At 33.5% G+C, this 21,945-nt stretch overlaps 1 protein-coding gene and 1 pseudogene across 3 annotated transcripts in view; one reads left to right on the forward strand and one right to left on the reverse strand.

The window, feature by feature from the left end:
- The window catches only part of TRAPPC8 (trafficking protein particle complex 8), a 92,047-nt gene that overhangs the window by 45,871 nt on the left and 24,231 nt on the right, over positions 1 to 21,945 (reverse strand). For 2 of the 3 annotated variants that reach the window (XM_036874530.1, XM_036874533.1), the window contains 8 exons: positions 20,796 to 20,889; positions 19,901 to 20,157; positions 19,430 to 19,545; positions 18,557 to 18,707; positions 12,888 to 12,988; positions 9,133 to 9,238; positions 3,378 to 3,398; positions 2,359 to 2,490 (listed from right to left, as the gene is read on the reverse strand). In XM_036874530.1, the coding sequence (XP_036730425.1) occupies positions 2,359 to 2,490; positions 3,378 to 3,398; positions 9,133 to 9,238; positions 12,888 to 12,988; positions 18,557 to 18,707; positions 19,430 to 19,545; positions 19,901 to 20,157; positions 20,796 to 20,889 (978 nt within the window). The remainder of the gene's footprint in view (positions 1 to 2,358; positions 2,491 to 3,377; positions 3,399 to 9,132; positions 9,239 to 12,887; positions 12,989 to 18,556; positions 18,708 to 19,429; positions 19,546 to 19,900; positions 20,158 to 20,795; positions 20,890 to 21,945) is intronic. The other variant, XM_036874532.1, reaches the window with a different exon arrangement.
- Positions 15,781 to 16,363, forward strand: LOC118880006 (annotated as a pseudogene).

Raw genomic sequence — 21,945 nt, forward strand, 5'->3', positions numbered from 1 at the left:
GGTATTCTGGGCACAAACACCTTCTCCAGCACTTTCTTAATTTTGTTTTTTAACTGTAAAAGTCTCTCATAATGTCAGTTCTCTAACTTTAAATACCTTATACGTGTTCATATTCTTAATGAAAAAATTGAATTATAAAAAATTTCTGGGGACAAGTAATTCAACATGAACTCACAATCAGAGAGGACTGAGAAATGACATTACTATATATATAATCTCCTTTATGCTCCTCACTCATCCCTCCCAATACACACACCTGTTTTTAATGGAAATGCTATAAAAAGTTGGTGCTTCTCAGAAACAACCTGGCCTCAGTCAGAATTACATGCCCTATGTGTGCCCTATCTTCCAAGGAAGATACTGTTCTTGACAAACTTCAATGGGACATATATTTGCTTTTCCAATAGGTCTTCATTACCAGTTATATTTTCAAGTTTCTACTACTTGAGAAAGCGATTCCCTGGGTTCAAGGTATACAGAGAGTGGTCACAAAGCAGCAACCTACCTTGGAATCATTAACTCCATGAGATAACTACAGCTAAAGATGATTATTAGGCCAGAGAGCAAATGTATGTCAACCTACCACAATGTAGCCATTTTTAACTTGATATGCATTTCCTAGAAGCAATATGCCCTGTACTTTTAGAAGGTAAATACAAGATCCAATGACATCATAACCACAAATGAAACCATTCACAAAAGCGGACAAAGATGTGGAAAAAGGATAACTTATTTTTAATAAGAGACACACAATCATTCCTAATGGGGCATATAATTATTCTTCTAAGGAAAGGAAACCACATGCTTAACACATTTTGTAGATTTTTGAATAACACTTTTAAGCAAAGATAAACAATGGAATAGTATGTTTCAGATGCATTTTATACTTACTATGGAAAAAGAGCTGTGAAAAATCAGAGCTTTTTTATTTTTTTTCCCCACTTCAGAGCCTGAGAAATTCTAATACATAAAGTACATCAAATTATTATAAAGACTTTTAATTTTATAAATATTTTTACAGTTTTGTATTTAATATAAAGCAAAGTCACATATTTTCTAACTTGCCAGTTTCCAAAAATAGAGGGAGGAACCCAAATCTTGAAAAGTTGGTTTTTAAAAATCATGGCATTCTTACATGAAATTGAGAATAATTTTAGAACATCTTTATTTCTTTGTATCTTTGAAATAACATATAATTTACAACACTGGCATTTTCTGGTTATCGCAGACTTTGAAAAATGTATGTTCATAAAAATTCTTATTAACTAAATTCAAAAAAATCCTCACACTCCCTGACTAGATTAAAAAATTCCTTAAGAGACAAGACATGTTAGTTTTACGGGTGTAAGCTCAGCTCCTAGCAAAGTCCCTGGAATATAGAGATGATTACTCAATCCACACTTCTATCTATATTTACAGTTAACCACCGTATCTCAACTGCTTTTACCACTCTAGAAAGTGGTAACTGCCTCTAGAAAGGTCCCTCCAGCTAACGCTTAAAAGGACAACTGGGGCCAGAGAATCTCTCTAAATTAATAAAGATCTTTTCCAACCCAACTGCTCCCAGGGACAAGAGACAGAAGATTTCTACCCATTAAATATTTAGTAAATACCATTAAGAGACATTCTGAGAGAAAATAGAAGACCAGAGTTGAAGTAGGGAGGGTTTAATCGCCTTTAAGAAGAATTAAAATTACTTAAGTGCAGTATATCTGGCCTTCACATATATGATTTAGTTTAACCTCACAAAAATTGGGGCAAAATTCCAAATTTTATAAATTAAAAGAAAACGGAAGCTCAAAGACATAACTTTAAAAAGTCAAGTTGTGAGTAGATCAAGATTTAAACTCAGATTTGTCTAAATCCAAATCTCATGTCCTTACCAATATAACACATTACCTCAGAACAAAATTTAATTCCATCTTTAGAACTTGAAATCAAAAAATTGACAAATTGGGGCTTCCCTGGTGGCACAGTGGTTGAGAATCTGCCTGCCCATGCAGCAGACAAGGGTTTGAGCCCTGGTCTGGGAAGATCCCACATGCCGTGGAGCAACTGGGCCCGTGAGCCACAACTACTTAGCCTGCGCGTCTGGAGCCTGTGCTCCGCAACAAGAGAAGCCGCAATAGTGAGAGGCCCGCGCACCGCCATGAAGAGTGGCCCCCGCTCTCCGCAACTAGAGAAAGCCCTCGCACAGAAACGAAGACCCAACACAGCCAAAAACAAACAAACAAATAAATAAATAAATTTATTTTTTTAAAAAATTGACAAATAACATACATCTATAAACTAAACAAATTATAACAAATAAAAATTAAAATAAATAAATTATTTTCTTTTTAAAGCAAATGCACTCACCTGCCCTGCTTTACTAAACCGGTGGCCTGCCAGTATCATATGAAACGCGTATTTTCTGACCATGGGACTCTTCATGTTTATAAAGCAATGTGCCGCCTGTTCCAAAAGAAGTGCACTTCGAAGATCAGAATCCTATTGAATGTTAAAGAAAAAGAAGGTTAATTTCACAAAATTAAAAGTAAAGAGGTAATTAGTGAAAAAACATTTACTTTCTTAAAATAATATATAGCATACGCAATATTTAACTTAGGAGTATCTGAGGGCAGAGATCAAGAGACAATCCAGTCTTGATGATTCTTTCTTCCAATAAGCCAAATTAAAAAAAAGTTCAAAAAAGTCTCTATCATGAAATATTTCCTTTTGCTTTTCATAGAGCCAAATGTCTGGTTATGATATGCCCCATGTAATAAATCTGTGAAGAAATGCAATCTCTTTTCAAATGGCAAAAAATAATATAAACTGGGAATTTAATACAGGTATACTGATTTAAAGATAAACCAGAAAATGGAGTACAGAAAAAAACAGATTCACACCAATCTAATTTCTTCTGGAAACTGATCTGTGACATACAATAGCATACTTCCATCCATCCGAGAAAAAAGGAAAAATAGAATGTGTGTAGATCATGATATAATCTAATCTACTACTCTGTCCTCTATCAAGTTTTACTGTACTTAAAAGGAATTCTCAGTTTTTGCTCTAGCTCAAGAGGGTCAAAATGACTGATTTGCATTAAAAAGTCCAGAAAGTTTCCCCTTCAAAGATTATCACCTACTGTTAGCATATTAGTTAGTAAATGGTACAACTCAAATTAGTTTCCACTTCAACTGACTTACAACAGAGTCTAAAAAAACCACATACTACATTTATAGCCTCACCCGTAAGGACAACCTTTCAAATGACAGAGCCATCATCACTTTACAAATAACTGAGAAAGTACTGAAGGTTGCTGATCAAGCATCAACAACATTTTCACCAAACTTTCTCTAGTTTTTCAGCTATTCTCAAGCTGAACTTACCATGCCCTTCCATGTGTTCTGCTGCCATTATTTTCCCCAGGGAAAGTTGAAAACAGAAAACATTGACTTTAAATGCAATAATTTCAACAAATTATAGTTACATCAAAAAGTGTTCATAGACCATTGATTACTGTAACTATCTCTGTGGCAATCATAAAATTATATTAGAGCGGAAAAAGATCTGAGGAGACACTCCAGAAAGCATTCAGTAAATGGTAGATATTATTAATCTATTTCAACCCCCTCATAACAAAAACTAAATGATCAGATGATTTTCTTAGTTAACTAAATCCAAAAGCTAGTGAGTGGGAAAATTAGGAATATACAATTAACAAAAGCAGTTCTTAACCAAGGGTTTGCATCGGAATTACCTGGGGAAGCTAGGGAGCTTACTTCTTTATTTTTTTAGGAAAATGTTTTCTTCTTAAAAAATTATTAAATACAGCCTCTTTTTTTCCTTAAAGAATAAATGTTTGAAGAAAAAAAGTGAGTATCTTTCTTTCCCACCTCATTCCTCATCCAATTTGCCAGAGGTAACTACCATTACCAACATGGTGCTGGTTTGTGTCATTTCTCTCTCTCCCTCCCTGTACTTACATGTTACATACAACAGTTTTTTTAATACTCATACTTCCTTATGCATAAATGGTATTATACAGAGTATTATCTTGCGTTTTAACTTAATATCATGGACTTCTTTCCAAAACATCTACATCTCTCATTTCTTTTAAAGCCACATTGTATTCTATTATATAAATGTACCATAATTTATTAATACAGTCTCCAATTGATTGATTTAATACTGCCACATACTTTAATTACTACAAAAAATGCTTCAATAAACATCTTTACACAAAGATTTTTCGGTAACTATACAAATATTTTTATTAGACAAGTTTTTGGACGTAGAAGTGCTGAGTTAATGAAAGCTATGCATATACTTCAAATTCCAATTAATATAGCCAAACTGGTACAAAAAAAGCCATACCAGTAAAAATTTCCATAAGAGAATAAGAGTTCATTTTCCACTCAGCCAAAAATCATTTTTTTTAATTTTATCACTTTCATAAAAGAAAAAAAACACTTTGTTCCTCAACATACATTTCTTTAATAGTAAGGCTGTTCATCTTCCATATGTTTAAGTGTCTTTGTACTTTTTCTGCGAATTGCCTATTTATGCCCATTTGTGAATCGGTTTTTGTGATTATCTGGTTTGTAAGAGCCCTTTGTACACTTAATTAATATTAGGCCTCTGTCATACATTTGCAAATAGTATTTCCCAGTTTTGACATGAAAGAGTCTATTCTTTAGTAGTCAAACGTACTATATCTTTGCTTCTATGACTTCAAAATACTGTATCAAACTAAGAAAGAATGTTATCATTCCTAGATTTTAAAAAATGTTCTCCCATATATTCTTCCAGGTTGTTCATTTTTTCATATTATAACTTAATCAAGCTATAATTATATTATCATGTAATGAATAAGATAGGAATCAGCTAGTTAGATGTCACAATACCATTCAGTGAATAACCTAACATTTCCCACTAATATGACAAAATGACAGCTAATTATATGTAGTATTTAAATTCTCATTCTATTCCATTACTCTGTCTATTCTTATCATTGTAAACAGTTTTAATTTCTAAAGCCTTATAATACATTTTAATATCTAGTAGATTCCCTCTAATTACTTCTTCTATTTTGGAATTTTACTTAGGTTTCTCAATAGAGTCAGTTTAAGTCCTATAAATTTCTTAAGTTTATTCTTAGCATGCACATGCACCCACGCACACACACATACATGCACACACACAGCATAAAAACATTTTTTTAATTGCCTACAAAGCTTCATTAACCTGCAAAACCCAGATGGGCTGCAATCCTGGACATTCTGAATAAAACAAGGAATATACCCTAGATATCTTTGATGGTGTGTAAATGATTCTAATGTACAATTCAATTGAGAACCAGCACAGTAAACCCTCAGCATTCTGAACTTTGACTGACCAATTCAAGAGAGACCCGGAAGTCCACAGCATATATTAATTTAGCTGAAGCAAAATTTGCCTCCTGCATCCAGTAAAACTGTTTGCTGAGAAAGAATCGATTTGCAGAGCTAAACACCCTGCACTCATATCTCACTGCAGCCTTTGTTCTTCGTTTAGGTCCTGTCTTACAGTGACACCTAAAGTAGAAAAAAAACACTGCTTTGAAACCAAAAAATGGCCCTGAAAAGAATGGCAACTGCCATCTGTGTTGATGGAAGAAAAGTGGAAGAATTTCACAAAGTGATAGTTTTATCCAGAAAGCAGAGGCTTTCTTTGAATGAGCTGAAGAATAAAATTTTATTTTAGTGTTAGTTCACATCCACGCTATGACAAGTCTATCATATATGCTCTATAAGGAACTAAGGAAAAAACCCCATGATACCACTTCAACAAGAACTCCAGCCTGTGAACTTTGCCCACAGCCAAGATATAATTTTAACAAAAGCTGAAAAGGCAACACTAACTTAAAATATGAAGATAAATATAAGGGAAAAAATCATTTGAGGTAGAGGTTTCCATAAACACTTCCACAGAAAAAAGGCACCCGCTGCACAACCTGAACTGAATCAAATCTCAAGGATGGCATGGCACTAAGATTTTTTTTCTTTGCCTAATTGTGCAATTAACAGGAAAGGTGCTAGCAGCTGAACAACTTACCACAGGAACAGTTCCTCCCAAGCTGGAGAAACTTACAAAAAACTGGTGCTATTACTATATCCTTGATAAGCTGATTTATTGTATTTAAATGGAGTAACAGACAAAAAGGGTTGTATGACCAGAATAAATGTTCAACACAGAAACAGAGACACAAGGAGGGGGAAAGCACCATGTTTTAAGCACCAAATTTAGACACACTACCTATGTGCTACTAAATGTGACATGTTTCATCACTAAACTGGGTTTGCTCTGCCATGCTGAAAATGCCAGGGCATAACACAAGAATAAGACCCACTTGCCCATAAACTTACAGTGCAAAAAATAAAGTCAAAGCACAACTCTTTTCATCACAGCTATCTTTTGCTATAATGGTATTAACAAAAATCTAGGAAAAACAATTCATGAATGTCAAGACTATGTAACTCAGTTCCCTACCCTCAGGATGAGTACATTTTTCACTTCATACAGCCTTTCTAGTTAACAAAATTACAATAAATACAAATTATTAGTTAAAATTTAATAATCTTAGACATATTATGCCTAGCAGTCTTTACTTTCAAGTTATCTCAAAGAAATATCTGACAGGTATAGTAGAAAAGGCCATTGAAAATCACAATTTCTGGGGAAATATATCGCATTCACCCCCATCTGTCACCCCAAAGCAGTAAATGACAATGATAAATTTCCTAGAATTTCATGACAAAATAAATCATCCAGGTTTGAAAAAGAAAGGTAAAAACAAAGAGTTGGAAAAAAAAAGAATAATGAAAGAAAATAATAACGTTACAATGCAGATGGAAGAATTTGCTCTAAAGAAATTTTACTCCAAGCTCCTAAACCATAAATTCCTTTTACATTCACTGATAACCCCTAGGTTGAAAAACTCAGCAACATATTCAAACCCAAGTTAAGATTATTTATTATAATACAGAACATCAACACACTCAAGAACCTATATTCAGCTCTAACAAATAGTTTCTGTCTGACAACTGTTCATACTGGTCAGTGTCCATGCAGTATCAATTATTAAATATTTTTAAAATCATCCCTTAGCCTACTTAGTTATAACTGACAGAAACCTTTTTAGAATAATTAATGGTTCAGTTCAACAAACATCTGTAAATCATATACCATGTGTCAAGCCCAGTGTTAGGCACTAGGGATAAAAATGTAGAAAGTTGGGGCTTCCCTGGTGGCGCAGTGGTTAAGAATCTGCCTGCCAATGCAGGGGACACGGGTTCGAGCCCTGGTCCGGGAAGATCCCACATGCCGCAGAGCGGCTAGGCCCGTGAGCCACGACTACTGAGGCTGCGCGTCTGGAGCCTGTGCTCCGCGAGAAAAGAGGCCGCGATAGTGAGAGGCCCGCGCACCGCGATGAAGAGTGGCCCCCGCTCGCCACAGCTGGAGAAAGCCCTCACACAGAAACGAAGACCCAACACAGCCATAAATTAATTAATTAATTAATTAAAAAAGAAAAAAAGTGTAGAAAGCAACCCAGTTCCCTATCCTCAAGAAGTTTACAGCTTAAATATAATTTCCAATATAATATGACAAGTCAGGTCTCAGAGCATATATGAGAGGACAGGACAGAGACACTTAGAACAACCTGGGTACTACATACAAATATCTGAAGGATATGACTGATATCAGGACTACTAAATTAAGGTGAAGAAAGAGGAAAAGGGCCAAAGTCCAAGAGAAGGACATTAAGGACATGAACCAGGACAGTAATAGGAGGGATTTTAAAAAGAGAAAGAGAGAGAAGTAAAATATGTGAAGACATAAAAACATGTTTAAGAAGTTAAAAAAAAAAAATCCCCTGGGACTCCCCTGGTGGTCCAGTGGTTAAGAATCCGCCTTCCAATGCAGGGGACATGGGTTCGATCCCTGGTCAGGGAACTAAGATCTCACATGCCGTGGGGCAACTAAGCCCACATGCCGCCACTACCGAGCCTGCGCACTGTAGAGCCCGTACACCATAACTAGGCAGAAGCTTGCGCACCGCAACAAAAGATCCACATGCCACAACAAAGATCCTGCATGCCACAACTAAGACCCGATGCAGCCTATTTAATTAATTGATTGATTAAAAATCCCCTAATTGTGTCACTGACAGTATAGAAGAATATAGGAACATCTCAAGTAGTTTCTGCCCTGAGCAAATAAGGAGCTGGCTGGTTATAATTTAAGATCAAGATCTATAAGGTAAGAAAGTAGAAGTTTAGTTACTGCTATGTTGACTCAAAGGTGCATTGGAAACACTCAAGTAGGTTAAGTCTAAAAGGCAGTTGGCCATTCAAATCTAAAGCTCAAGGAGACGCCAGGGCTGGAGACAGATTTGAGAGTGAAAATCGTAACTGTAAATAGATTACCTAAAACATGTATGAAGTAAAAAAGTACAATGGTCCAAGGATTAAAACCCTAGGGAACATTAATATAAACACAAGGGTGTTTGATTTTGTTTTTTCTGTTCTTGAGCATTCATCTAAAAAACATGTCTTTAACCATACTTACAAAGAATTACTGCCATTCTTTACAAGCCTATAGTCAATGCAACTTAATGTCTGTTGGAAACCTTCAACAGCAACTATTTAAGTGAATTTCTTTTTCTCCCTTTTGAAATATTCATAATATAGATTTAAAAAATGCGTAAGATGATTTTTTAACAAGTTCATATGAATGAAAACAAAATTAAAAATTCCTGAGTAATTACTTTTTAAAGTATCAATTTTATATTAGGAATGATGTATATGCATGTTGCTTTAAATATTGTTATCCATAAGTCAAAACCTAATTCACAGAAGACATACAGTGCATGTTTGTGGTTAATAATCATGCAGGCTTAAAATCTGTAAATAAAATAAATTCAGTTTACAGAATACTGCAATTAAAATTAATTCAACAAATTACTAAAGTAGCCAGGTTATAAATTCCGAAAGAGAGATACCCCTCTAATTTTGTTTTGCATATCCTCTCAAGAAAAAAGAAACACTTTTAAAAAAATATGAAACAATACTAATTAGAACAAATGCTACACAGTTTTAGTACCTCACTGGTCAACCGTATTAGGAGAGCTGCAGCCTCTGAATATTTGCTTTGGCTTTTTAAGATTTCAGCACTGAGCAATACACATCTTTCAGCCAATACCATATTCCTAGAGAAAAAAAGGCAAGAAAAATATAATTAGCACTACAATAATATTTTAGTACATCACAGTAACCATGTGTTCAACAAAAGTTTCCAATTCTAGTTTTTAAGTAAAAAGAAATCCATGTCCTTGTTCTCTACTTACCAAAAAACGTTAAAAAAAAAAAAACTTCAAAGAATTCTCATAACTCATCAAAACTTTTAGCATTGTATAATTTTGTAGTAAGACTACAATACAAAGTCACATTTCCTGTATGAAAAAAGCTAGAACCCAACTCGTATCTCTGAATCAGCAGTTAGTTAACAAAACTTGCTTTCAGACATAAAGGAATATAAACATTTCACCCAGATTTCTTTTCTCCTTCCTTATTGCAAACTCTGGTTATGTGTGTTTCATTTTACTGACTACTTTTAGGAATAATTAGGCAATTTCTCTCTGGTTAGTACTATTGAGATGTTTCACTTGGAGATAGCATGGAGCCAGTGTTGCCTGACTGTTACTGAGCAAAATCTTCTTTGTAAAAACACAAAATCAGTTGATTTTTCTTGTGGACAACTACCATCAAAAATCTAGAGTTGTATTACTTATTCTTGAAAACAATAAAAATAAATGAAAATATTTTTTACTGTGAAATTACAAGACGGAATCCTTTTGTTGAGAAATACACTTGACCACTGAACAGTGCAGTCAAAAATATGCAGTTGGCCCTCAGTATCCACAGTTCCACATCCATGGATTCAACCAACCTTGGACTGTGTAGTACGGTAGTATATATTTCTTGAAAAAAATTCATGTATAAGTGGACCCGCGGGACTTCCCTGGCGGTCCAGTGGTTACAACTCCACGTTTCCACTGCAGGGGGAACAGGTTCAATCCCTGGTTGGGGACCTAAGATCCCGCATGCCGCACATCGTGGCCAAAAAAAAAAATGGACCCACACAGTTCAAACCTATCCTGTTCAAGGGTAAACTGTAGCAGCAAAGTTTTTCTCATTTTACTTTCTAATTCTTATACAAAAATATACCACTTGACCTTAAAATTACAACCAAAGATTACAAACTTAAAGGTCATTCTGAACAGTGATAGTTTAAAAATACAATTCACTACTTCCAAAATTACTGTAGTGATCTGCCATAAACTTTCTACAAATCATGATTTTTTTTAGAGGGTTGGTATTTATGAACATCTGAGAATGTTTTAATGAATACAAAAGACTAACTCCTCCTTGCCAGTACCTACTCACATACTACAATATGCTCAAATATGCTCAGTTCTTAAATCTTCTTCTTAAGTAAACTTTACAAATCTTAACACAATTGTTTTATTTTTATCCTCAGCTATTTCCCCTTGTGATCAGCTACGAAGTCACAGGCTACCAAGTTCAGGACTTTATATTAATTTGTTTATTAAAGCAAGATTTTAAAAAGTCATTTGTGTCAGGCAGTGGAATTACTAAAGATTCAAGTGTTTCTATGACACAATCCCTATCTAAAAGCAGAAACTGACATGAAATAGATAATAAACAGGGTACCATTGATTTTTATTATGATTTGGGGAGATAAAGGAGGGAAGGGAAAGCTTCAAAAAAGAAATGTATAAAGATAAATAGGATTGCATCAGTTAAAAAGTGGAGCCTGGCATTATAAGGGCATTGCAAAAGTAATATTGTATTTCCTGTACTTAAGAAAATTTATTTACATTTTAATATTTCTGAGACCAGGGAGCTTCTTAAAATTGATATGTATAACTAATGTAGTGTTTTCTAATTTATCCCAAAATATCTATTAAATTGTTGATAAACCTTACCAATTATGGTAACTTAGAAAAAAGATTATAAGGTAAACGCATGTCAGTTAAGTATGTATTTAGAAAAAGCATATAGTCTGCTATGAACAGGAGGACAAAACTGGATTGCCACGGCTTATTTGGCTATCTGGGTCAATTGGTATTTTCACTTTTCTTCTGCATCACTCCATGTGCATCTCTCCAAGAGCTCTGTGCTTCATGAAGACAAGGAAAATCTTTTCAGAGAAAGGACTTTACTGCTCTGGCTTCCTTAATGCCTCATTCTCATAGTTCTTCTACCTTTTGAATCTCTCTTTTTCGGAATCCTTCAAAGGTTCCTCTTTCACAGAAGGCTGTTTCTCCTGCCAGAAACTCCAAATATATTCTCAAACAGATTATACAAAGTATTCTATACAAAGGGCAGGATTTGATACTGGCTCCACCATTTATTAACTGCATACCCTTGGGCAAGTTAAACTGTTTAAGTTTCAATCTCCTTGTCTATCAAATGGAATAATAATAGTATCCACCATTTCATAGGCTTGTTGTAAAGATTAAATGAGCATGTAAATTACCTTGGCATAGTGGTAAATGCTGAGCACTAAACAAATGTTAATCATTATTATTAGTGTTGTGTTGTAAACACATTGCTATGACTACTACTTCTACTTCAACATTATAGGACACAAAACTGCCTTTGTGTCTCTGACTCTAACCCATCCATTCTACATAGAAAAGTCATATTAATCTTTCTGGGGCTTCCCTGGTGGTGCAGTGGTTAAGAATCTGCCTGCCAATGCAGGGGACACGGGTTCGAGCCCTGGTCTGGGACGATCCCACATGCCGCGGAGCAACTAGGCCCGTGAGCCACAGCTACTAAGCCTGCGCGTCTGGAGCCTGTGCTCTGCAACAAGAGAGGCCGCGACAGTGAGAGGCCCACGCACCGCGATGAAGAGCGGCCCCCGCTCGCCGCAATTTGAGAAACCCCTCGCACAGAAACAAAGACCCAACACAGCCAAAAATAAATAAATAAATAAATAAATTTTTTAAAACACACACACACACAAAAAAAATCTTTCTGAAAAATGACTTTTATTATGTCAAGGCTCTACTCAAATATTCAGTAACTCCCCCATTTACTACTACATAAATCTTAACTACAGCTTAAAAATAATAATGAGAGTTAATGCTCCCCCACGCTGATTTCTCTCAAAACACCTTTCCATATATACAAACCCTCTAACCTAGCTAGCCAGGGCTCTATTCCTTTTCAGCAGTAATGCTGTATCCAAAACATTGTTCCTGCCAATCACAATTACTGAAATGTCTTTATGGCTATCAACTCCCAACCACCTTTCTTTCAAGGTCTATTCCTCAAGCATACCATGACACCTTCTCTGGACCAGTTCATAGTCTCCTTTACAGGTGGTGAGTTCTAACTCCCCTAGAGTTTCAACAGAACTCACTACGTGTACAAAACATTTCTCATTTTCTTCCCTGAACCACTATTTAAATCTCTGTGTTTGCCTATTTAACAAGGAAAGTTCAAACTAGCTAACTCCTGGCTTAACAGTAGCTAAAGTTAGAGATGTCCCCAAAATATAAATCACCCTCAATAGAACAAATAACCTCAACATTACATGTAACAAATTCCTAACCACATATCCAAACAAAATTGGAAAGGAAAGGAAAATGTAGTAAAACCCTAGTTTTAAAAGATCATCTCACCTTATCTATGGCTATATTAACTTGATTTGGGAGCTTATTTAAGTTTAAAGCATAAAAAACAAAGAACCATTTATATCTAATAACCATATAAATGTCAAATTTACCTCTAAACGGACAGAACATAAATATTCTAGTCACCTACTTGCAGATATCCCTGTATGTCTGGATTGCTGTATCCATATAATGTGCAGGGTATGGCCTGGGTGCTCCTGGCTGAAGGAACGCTGACACTGCTGCCATTTCCTAGAGGAAAAGACATGATTTATAGTATTTCAAAAGGAGAATATTCTTGTAGTTTAGCATCCAGGAAGTCTAAAAATTGGAATGAAGTTTGCTGAGTTTTTTTATGTACCCACATATATAAATCTGATAGCCTAACGCAGACTTGGAAAATATATTTATATGCTTTTAGTTTCAAAATTCTCTAGTCAAATTCCAAAGTCTGTCATTCAGTATTTAAATGAGTTTTTTCAAGAAGACCTAGTAAACCATTTCAGTCATGGTATATATATAACTCCACTTTCAGTCATGGTATATATATAACTCCACTTTCAGTCATGGTATATATAACTACCAAGTGAGCCTAGCTTAAGATATCTGCTACCACCTCCTCCTCGTTATTCCCTATTCCTTAATGACTAAAGAACAGACCAATGACAGAACCATATAGAGAGAAACAAAATAAAGTGCATCTCTTTCCAATGTACTGGCTTCAAAATTTGAAAACAGAGCTCACAACAGCTTGCATTATGTATCTTTTCAGCTACTTACACACTCTATAGTTTATATCCTGTATCATACAGAAGGCACAGACACCATTTCTGAGACCTATACTACTGTCAATTTTCTAGGACTTCTAATTTCATTTTAAAAACCCATTCCATTGTTAATAATTCAAATAATATACAACAGTGCTAAAGAATTTTGAAATGAAGATGAGAATGAAGGTTTTGGCTTCTTAGTAAAATATTCTACTACGTCCATACTTGTGGTCTCATATAGACCAAGTTTTAATAAAAATTTAATTAGAAATAAATGAAACTTTCATACATTGGGGAAAAACTTGTTAATGCCAATTCACTTTTAGGACGAATAAACATTTTTCTACGACAGTTTTTAAAATAGAAAAAAAATACAGAAATAATTTAATTATCTAAAAAAAAAGAATTATCTAAAAACTGAGATATGATTAAAGCCTTTAACCTGACAGACTATATATAAAGTTCCATGACAGTATGAAATACCTCTGTATCCTCAGCACCCAGCAGTGTCTGCTCAAAAATTTATTGAAGAAACTGAATGAAACTACATGATTTTCACGTGAAAAAATTTCCTACAGCTCTGAAACATCATGTTTTCTTAGCTAGTTTATATTTTAACTAATATACATAATGATATACATAGGGGTCTATATTATACAAAAAAATCTAATATATATTATATATATGGTATATTATATAAAAATACATTATATTTGCTATATATGAACTATATATACTGTATATATATACATCAATAAAAGTGTACTAAGAAAAAATCCTGTAAGAAAAATAGGCCCCAATTCTAAGTTATTTTCTAATTTCATTCTACAAGAAATTACAAATCAGTATACACACAAACCGACAATTTCTAAGGATACAGTGAGAACATACAGAATGATCACCCCAAGTTACTGCACGATCTTCAATAATCAACCATTAAATCATTTCTTATAGTCTACAATAATGGATTAATACATTTCACAAAGACTTTCATCAAGAACTGGAGTGATCTACTTAACCTTCAGCTAGTTATGACAAATTTAACTACAGAAAAACCGTATTTCTCCAAGAATTCCTATTATTGGCTTCACCGTGATATATCTTTTAACTTTATAGTTAAAATAACTAAGTATCTTCTTAATTATCATCAAAAAAGCCAGGCAATATAGTCTGTTATCAATTAGCTACTATGTGACTGGTAAATAGGAAAGAGATATCAGTTCAAATGAAATTGTTATTCATTCAAAAATAGTTTTTCTTAGGCAACGGGATCAAATATAGCAAATATAGAATTATAACCTTCAGCAGGAAAGGAAAAAGCTCTGAGCTTAGCTGTTGCTCAAGCAGGAGCTTTTTTAATCTGTATTTTAAGAAAATATAAAATGAATGCCTACACTTCGTATCTGTGTGTGGTTGGGGGGCTGGAGGGGGCCTCTCTAGAGACTTATGCTCCCAGCCTTGCAGTTCTTGGTTCAAGGCAGGCTGCGCTTCCTTCCATGCTCACCTTCATGGCCGATTACAATGGTTACAAGTTCCTCTTCCCCACCCCAGTGTTCACATATTGTTTTTCGTATTTTATTCCTTGAGATAACCTCCTGCCATGCTAACCTGCCTCACACAAACATTTTATGCTCTGGTTACAAACATACATAGGTTTTATGAGACTCTCCCAGCCCTATTTTTCTCTAAGGCCTATTATTTTTAGGGCAGCTATTCTAGACTACAAAGATTTTTAGGTATGCATATATTATGCTACAGCAGCTATGCCTTTATTTTCCAGTGTTAAACTACCTTCTCTCATATAGCTGCTACTAATATGCCTCCATCTAAATGATTTAAATGCAGTATTTATCAGACTGCAGATAGAAATGAAAAAGCTTAGGTACCATAAAATCATAGAAGGTTTTTGTCATACTTTTCTAAGATTTTACCAAACTTTCAATTTGCAGATGCATTGTGTACAATTTTGAAATTATAAACTTATAAATGATGAAATAAAATTTGTTTGTGATTTTATATTAGCTCATATTAGATGACTATAAGACCAGAGACTGTCTAGCTAAGGACAATTCACATAATTTTTCAAACACTCTTATTCATAAAGGTAACATATTTTCAGTTCCTGAAGGTTTTTTAAAAGTTAGTTGACTTTTTAAAATTAAAAATACTAAGAAATAAAAAAGAATAGTAATGTAATTTTGCTATTTTAGTTTTACATTTTAAAATCACCTATTTTATTTTTATAGACAGAGTATTAAAATAAATGCAAAAGAGATGGCAGTTATTAAACAAGTATCTACACGATAATTATCAATGAAGTAGAGTTCTTATGTATTTTTATTCTTTCCACTTTTGTTTATAGCTTGCGTGTTTTTAAAAAGATTATGTAGGCACGCAGGGTGTGGGGGAGGGAGCTCACGAGGGGCGCGGGCCCTCTCCCTCCTCCAGGGCTGCCGCTCCTCCTTCTGCACTCCTCCTTCTGCGCTGCTCGTGTACCCGTACAGGGCAGACCTGGTTTGGGAAAAGGCAGCTGAGGAGACTCCAGCGCTCGCCATGGCCAATGAAAGCAGACGGAAGGAGTCAAGACTAAGAACAACGATCATATAAATTTGAGGGTGGTGGGGCAGGATGGTTCTCAGGTGCAGTTTAAGAGGCATACACCACTTAGTAAACTAATGAAAGCCTATTATGAACAACAGGGGTTGTCAATGAGGCAGATCAGATTCTGATTTGACGGGCAGCCAATCAATGAAACAGACACACCTGCACAGTTGGAAATGGAGGCTGAAGATACAATTGATGTGTTTCAGCAGCAGACAGGAGGTATCTACTAAAAAGGGAACCTGCTAGTTTACTTCAGAATTCTGTTCCTCCAGACCAAGAAGACTTTCTCAATTAGAAAACCGCAACTTGGTTCCACCACATCCTGACTACTACAATATAGTTTCTCTACTCTTTCATTTTCCCCTTCCCCATTCCTCTACTGTACATAAAGTAACTGGTGTATGTGCACAAGCATATTGCATTTTTTTTTTTAACTAAATGGTCAATGGTATGTTTTGATCGACATCAAATGGAGATGGGATAGTATACTCAGCAAGTTATTTTGCTCTCATTGTTTAACAAAAAAAAAAAACAACATAAAAATCCTTGCATACCTTGTTGCAAGGAAAATTGGAGAATTTTAATGTTTTTCATTTATCATTGTAAAACCAAGGACAATTTTATACCTTTTTTGTACATAGCTATTATACGTAGGGCAATCTGTCTTTAAATAGGGATAAATTACTCTAAAAGAAATGAATCCTATAGTTTTTCCTTCAACTTAAGTGTCTTGTTTAAATAAACTTCTTGTTTAAATAAATAGACTATGTAGAAAGTAACAGTGCTAGTTTACTCTTTTCTAAGCACAGAAAGCAGATTATAAATATATTTATGACAACTTTTCAATTACATTAAAAAGTTGTAAGGCAACAAACAGAGAAAATTCTTTCCGAAACACCTAGGTTTTATACTGATTACAAAAACTAACACAGCCAATGCTTACTGACAGCTTATTATATATATAAGATAGTGTGCTAGGCACTTTACAAACCTTATACCTTATCTAACCCTATGCCATTAGGATTCCCATTTTACAGATGAGAAAACTAAGGCTTAGAGATGTTCAATAACTTGCCTAAGATGAATTTTATTTGTACTGATATCTCTTTCCTATTTACCAGTCACATAGTAGCTAATTGATAACAGACTATATTGCCTGGCTTTTTTGATGATAGTTAAGAAGATACTTAGTTATTTTAACTATAAAGTTAAAAGATATATCACGGTGAAGCCAATAATAGGAATTCTTGGAGAAATATGGTTTTTCTGTAGTTAAATTTGTCATAACTAGCTGAAGGTTAAGTAGATCACTCCAGTTCTTGATGAAAGTCTTTGTGAAATGTATTAATCCATTATTGTAGACTATATGAAATGATTTAATGGTTGATTATTGAAGATCGTGCAGTAACTTGGGGTGATCATTCTGAATGTTCTCACTGTATCCTTAGAAATTGTCAGTTTGTGTGTATACCGATTTGTAATTTCTTGTAGAATGAAATTAGAAAATAACTTAGAATTCGGGCCTATTTTTCTTACAGGATTTTTTCTTAGTACACTTTTATTGATGTATACATATGCAGTATATATAGTTCATATATAGCAAATATAATGTATTTTTATATAATATACCATATATATAATATATATTAGATTTTTTTGTATAATATAGACCCCTATGTATATCATTATGTATATTAGTTAAAATATAAACTAGCTAAGAAAACATGACGTTTCAGAGCTGTAGAAAATTTTTTCACGTGAAAATCACGTATTTTCATTCAGTTTCTTCAATAAATTTTTGAGCAGACACTGCTGGGTGCTGAGGATACAGAGGTATTCTGAAACAGATATGGTTCATACTGTCATGGAACTTTATATATAGTCTGTCAGGTTAAAGGCTTTAATCATATCTCAGTTTTTAGATAATTAATTCTTTTTTCTTAGATAATCAAATTATTTCTGTATTTTATTTTCTATTTTAAAAACTGTTGCAGAAAAATGTTTATTCGTCCTAAAAGTGGATTTAACAAGTTTTTCCCCAATGTATGAAAGTCTGTCTCACACCAAAGTACATGTTCTTAAGCAATATATAGTCTTAGATCAGAAAAAAACATTTCAAACAATTTTAAATCATTTTAAGAGACGAAAAAGCATCTTCTAAAAAAAAAGTTTTTATACTGTGAATACAGTGAAAACTGTAATTCAAATTAAATAGAAAGTACTAATCAAATCTAAGAAACCAACCCTCACATATGACCATGTTTGAATGCACTAGTTTAAGAAAAAGCCATCAAGTTATCATAAATGAATTCAAAACCTATAAAGCATTGTATGCTATTTGAGTACAACTTACCCCTAGGTTTTTTGCTTGCCATTTCATAAATAAAAATTTCTAAGTCATTTATGGTAGCAGAAGTAAGAAATTACAATACTACAGAATACCAACCAAGGCACCAGCTGCATAAAGCATTGCTTGATCATTAAGAAAATCTTTCTTTGCAGTATGATAGCAACTGTAAGCCAAATCATAATGCTGCACCAAAAAACATAAGTCAGCCATTTTCCTGATTTGAAGCTCTGGAGCTTCTGGTGGATACCTGTAAATACAAATTAAGTTAAGAAAGGAATTTACAATTTATGACCTTTAAACCATTAAATATCATAAAATGTCTAAAAAGGTGCCCAACTGTCCAAAACATGAGAAAAACTGATCTTGTTTGATAAGAATTCTACCTCCAAGGAGAGAGTGTCATTTCTCAAAGATATTCGGAAACATAGATAGTTACATCCTTATTTATATAATTTATATCCCTATACTGAGAACTTCTCAACAGGAGGCAAGCATTTTTCTCTATTGTCAAATTATGAAGTAAATAAATGATCAATTCCATGTGACTCACCTTTATGTACAGCAGAAAAAAAAAGAAAATCTAAAATGGATTTTATTTTCCCCTAAAACAGAATTTTGTATTAAACAAAATTTCTAAATATATGCCATGTCTTAGAATTATTAGACCTCAATACTTTAATATAGAGTTATTAATGAATACTTAATCTAACTCCATCTTTTTACAAATAGGAAAACAGATCTAAAATAAAGTGACCCTCCTTATTATCTTGTTTATTTTTAGATATCCAATTAATCATAGTTTTTAAATTTAATATAATTTACTTATTGTCACTATTCTTATCTACCCCAGCTTTGACCAATATGAAACTAAGAAACTAAAGAGACAGTCATTTTTTGCAGAACATCATATAGTCAAACACTAATCAGAGTTAAATACAGGAAAACTAAAAACAATAATATTTTACTCACAGCAATCCAGATGTATTTTTTAGCTCATTAATGCTCTTTTCTGGAACTTTACTGCCACTAAACCATTTTTTAGTTGCAGAAAATAGAGATCGACTCAAACCTTTTCTTGATATTAGCTAAGAAAAAAGATTAAACATATTGACAAATATAAGAATTTAATATTTTTCTTTTACATACAAAAGAAAAAATTCTAAATAACTAAAAAGTTTTAAGAGTGAGCAAATGTGCATTTTAACAACACTGATTTAAAGAAAACTGTCCAAAATGCTGACGAAATCCCTAGTGAAAATAAATAAGCCTCTTCTAGGATTTAATAGAATTTCATCACTGATAGTAATGTTAATAAACCCTAATATTGGTCTATTTTTAAAACAAAAACTTAAATTCTTTAAATAACTTATACTACTATATTCTCAAGTTTACTATTTACTGAAATTTTTTAAAATACTAGTGCAAAGAATTAAATCTTACCTGATCATTTAATTGCCGAATTGTTTTCTCTATATGTGGCAAGAGGCCCCGAAATGTGAACTCTTGTATAAACTGTCGAATTCTATCGTGATCAGTAAGGGTTAAACATGCACCATGAATAATTCCAGCATTTGCTTTCTTTGTTTCATGTAATGATGAAGCAGATTTTACATGATCTGGGCCATCAATGTTGTTAGAAGAGTCACCAGATGGGTCCAATTGAAGCGGGTGCGTTCTAAAGTTGTTTGGTAAGCCATCTACTGAAAAACAGATCTTTCTTTTACTCTCAGAAAACAACAGAAAATTGTGATATTACTACCATATTACTAAAGAAAAGGAAGAATGTTGGAACCGTTTATCTTTCTGTATGTCTTAAGAAATCTAAAACAATAACATTAAAGTTTTCCCCCTAAAATTTTAGGACTTGGGTTAATACCTGTTACATGTAATAGAAATTTTTTAATTCATGTAAAGAAATGAAGAAAAATAATGTTAAAATATAAAGAATTATTTTTAAATAGCATAACTAACCAATAAGAAAAATTATAACAAAAAATTTTTAAAGCTATCACTATCTAAACTGTAATTTAAAATACAAAAATAAAGCTCTCAAAATCATGTGAATTGGGGGAATAATTAATGCTACACATAATATCTTCCCTTGCTTTCTAACAAAAAAAATTTTTATGAAGCCTGATATATTACTCTTAAAAAACAAATTTTTAAATGTCAAAAAACATCAAACTCAAATAACTCAATAAAATCTTCAGAGGAAAAGCTAACCTGTCCATTATCTTTTTTCATCATGAAAATTCCCCCATCTTTTATGCATAAAGATTTAACAACAGTGCATATTTTCAATCAAAAGAGAAACTTAGAGAAAGTATATCAAGACCTTTGACTTCGTTATCTAATCCATCCAATGAAAGCAAGTTACTATCAGAATTCTTATTTGAAGTTATAGTACAAAGGCCATCTTCATATGATTCCTATCAAAATAAAATTTAAACAGCATTAATGGTTATATTTAATCATGTTTAAGATACCATCAAATTCATCAACAACTATGGTAAATCTCATTTTTTTTTGCTACAGCAATTCTTTTCTTCCAATCCTCCAAATTCTTAACTTCTTCCATGTATCATATTCTATCACTTCAATCCACACCTACTATATTCTTAAATTCTGTTTCACATGCAACCTACTATCCTAATTCTTCTGAATTCAAGTTACTTCTATCTCAGTTTTTCTGTTTATATGTGATATGCACATGCTTATACGAATACCTGTATATGTATCTATGTAAGGAATAATGGCAAGACAGATGGACTACTAGAGTCAAGCAGGGGTAAAAAAAGAAAGATGGTATGGAATCTCCTGGATCACAGATGCAGCGTTAATAGGTTGGAGTGCATTCTGAATACACAGAAGTGTTTTAGAAAAATATCCAATGCAACGTTTACTTGTAAAAAGGGCACTGATTTCAGCCAACAAAAAAAACTTTAAAAATACCCAGACTACTCCATGAGACCACTAATACTATGAGGTATTATTCTGAGTACCAGACTTTGAGAAAAATATATAAACTAGAACTTAATAAGAGGAACGTGATCAGGACAAGAAACAGTCTAAAAACAACATTTAAGAAAGAGCTGAAAAAAACAGTATATTTAGCCTAGAAAAATATTAAAAAAGACATGAGAGCTATCTTCTATAATTTGAAAGTTGTCTTAATGGAAAACTCATACGGTCCCTGCAGGATTGAGTACAAGCAAAGGGAGAAAAATTCTGGTTGATCCTCAAGCTGCTCAGACATGGAACAGGTCACCTGAGAAGACAATGAGTACTTTTACTAGTTGAGGTCATTTATAGGTTTAAAGGAAATTAAAGCATTAGAACAGGGGCTGGATTTGACAACCTTTAAACTATCCTTCAATCCTGGGCTTCTAGGATTCTAAGCTGTAGAATTTCTATAGCTCTGTCTTCTATTAAAAGTTCTCCAACTGGACAATCTGACTTATTATGTTCCCTTTCCCAACCTAAGA

This window comes from Balaenoptera musculus, chromosome 14 (assembly GCF_009873245.2).
Source record: "Balaenoptera musculus isolate JJ_BM4_2016_0621 chromosome 14, mBalMus1.pri.v3, whole genome shotgun sequence".
NCBI lineage: Eukaryota > Metazoa > Chordata > Mammalia > Artiodactyla > Balaenopteridae > Balaenoptera > Balaenoptera musculus.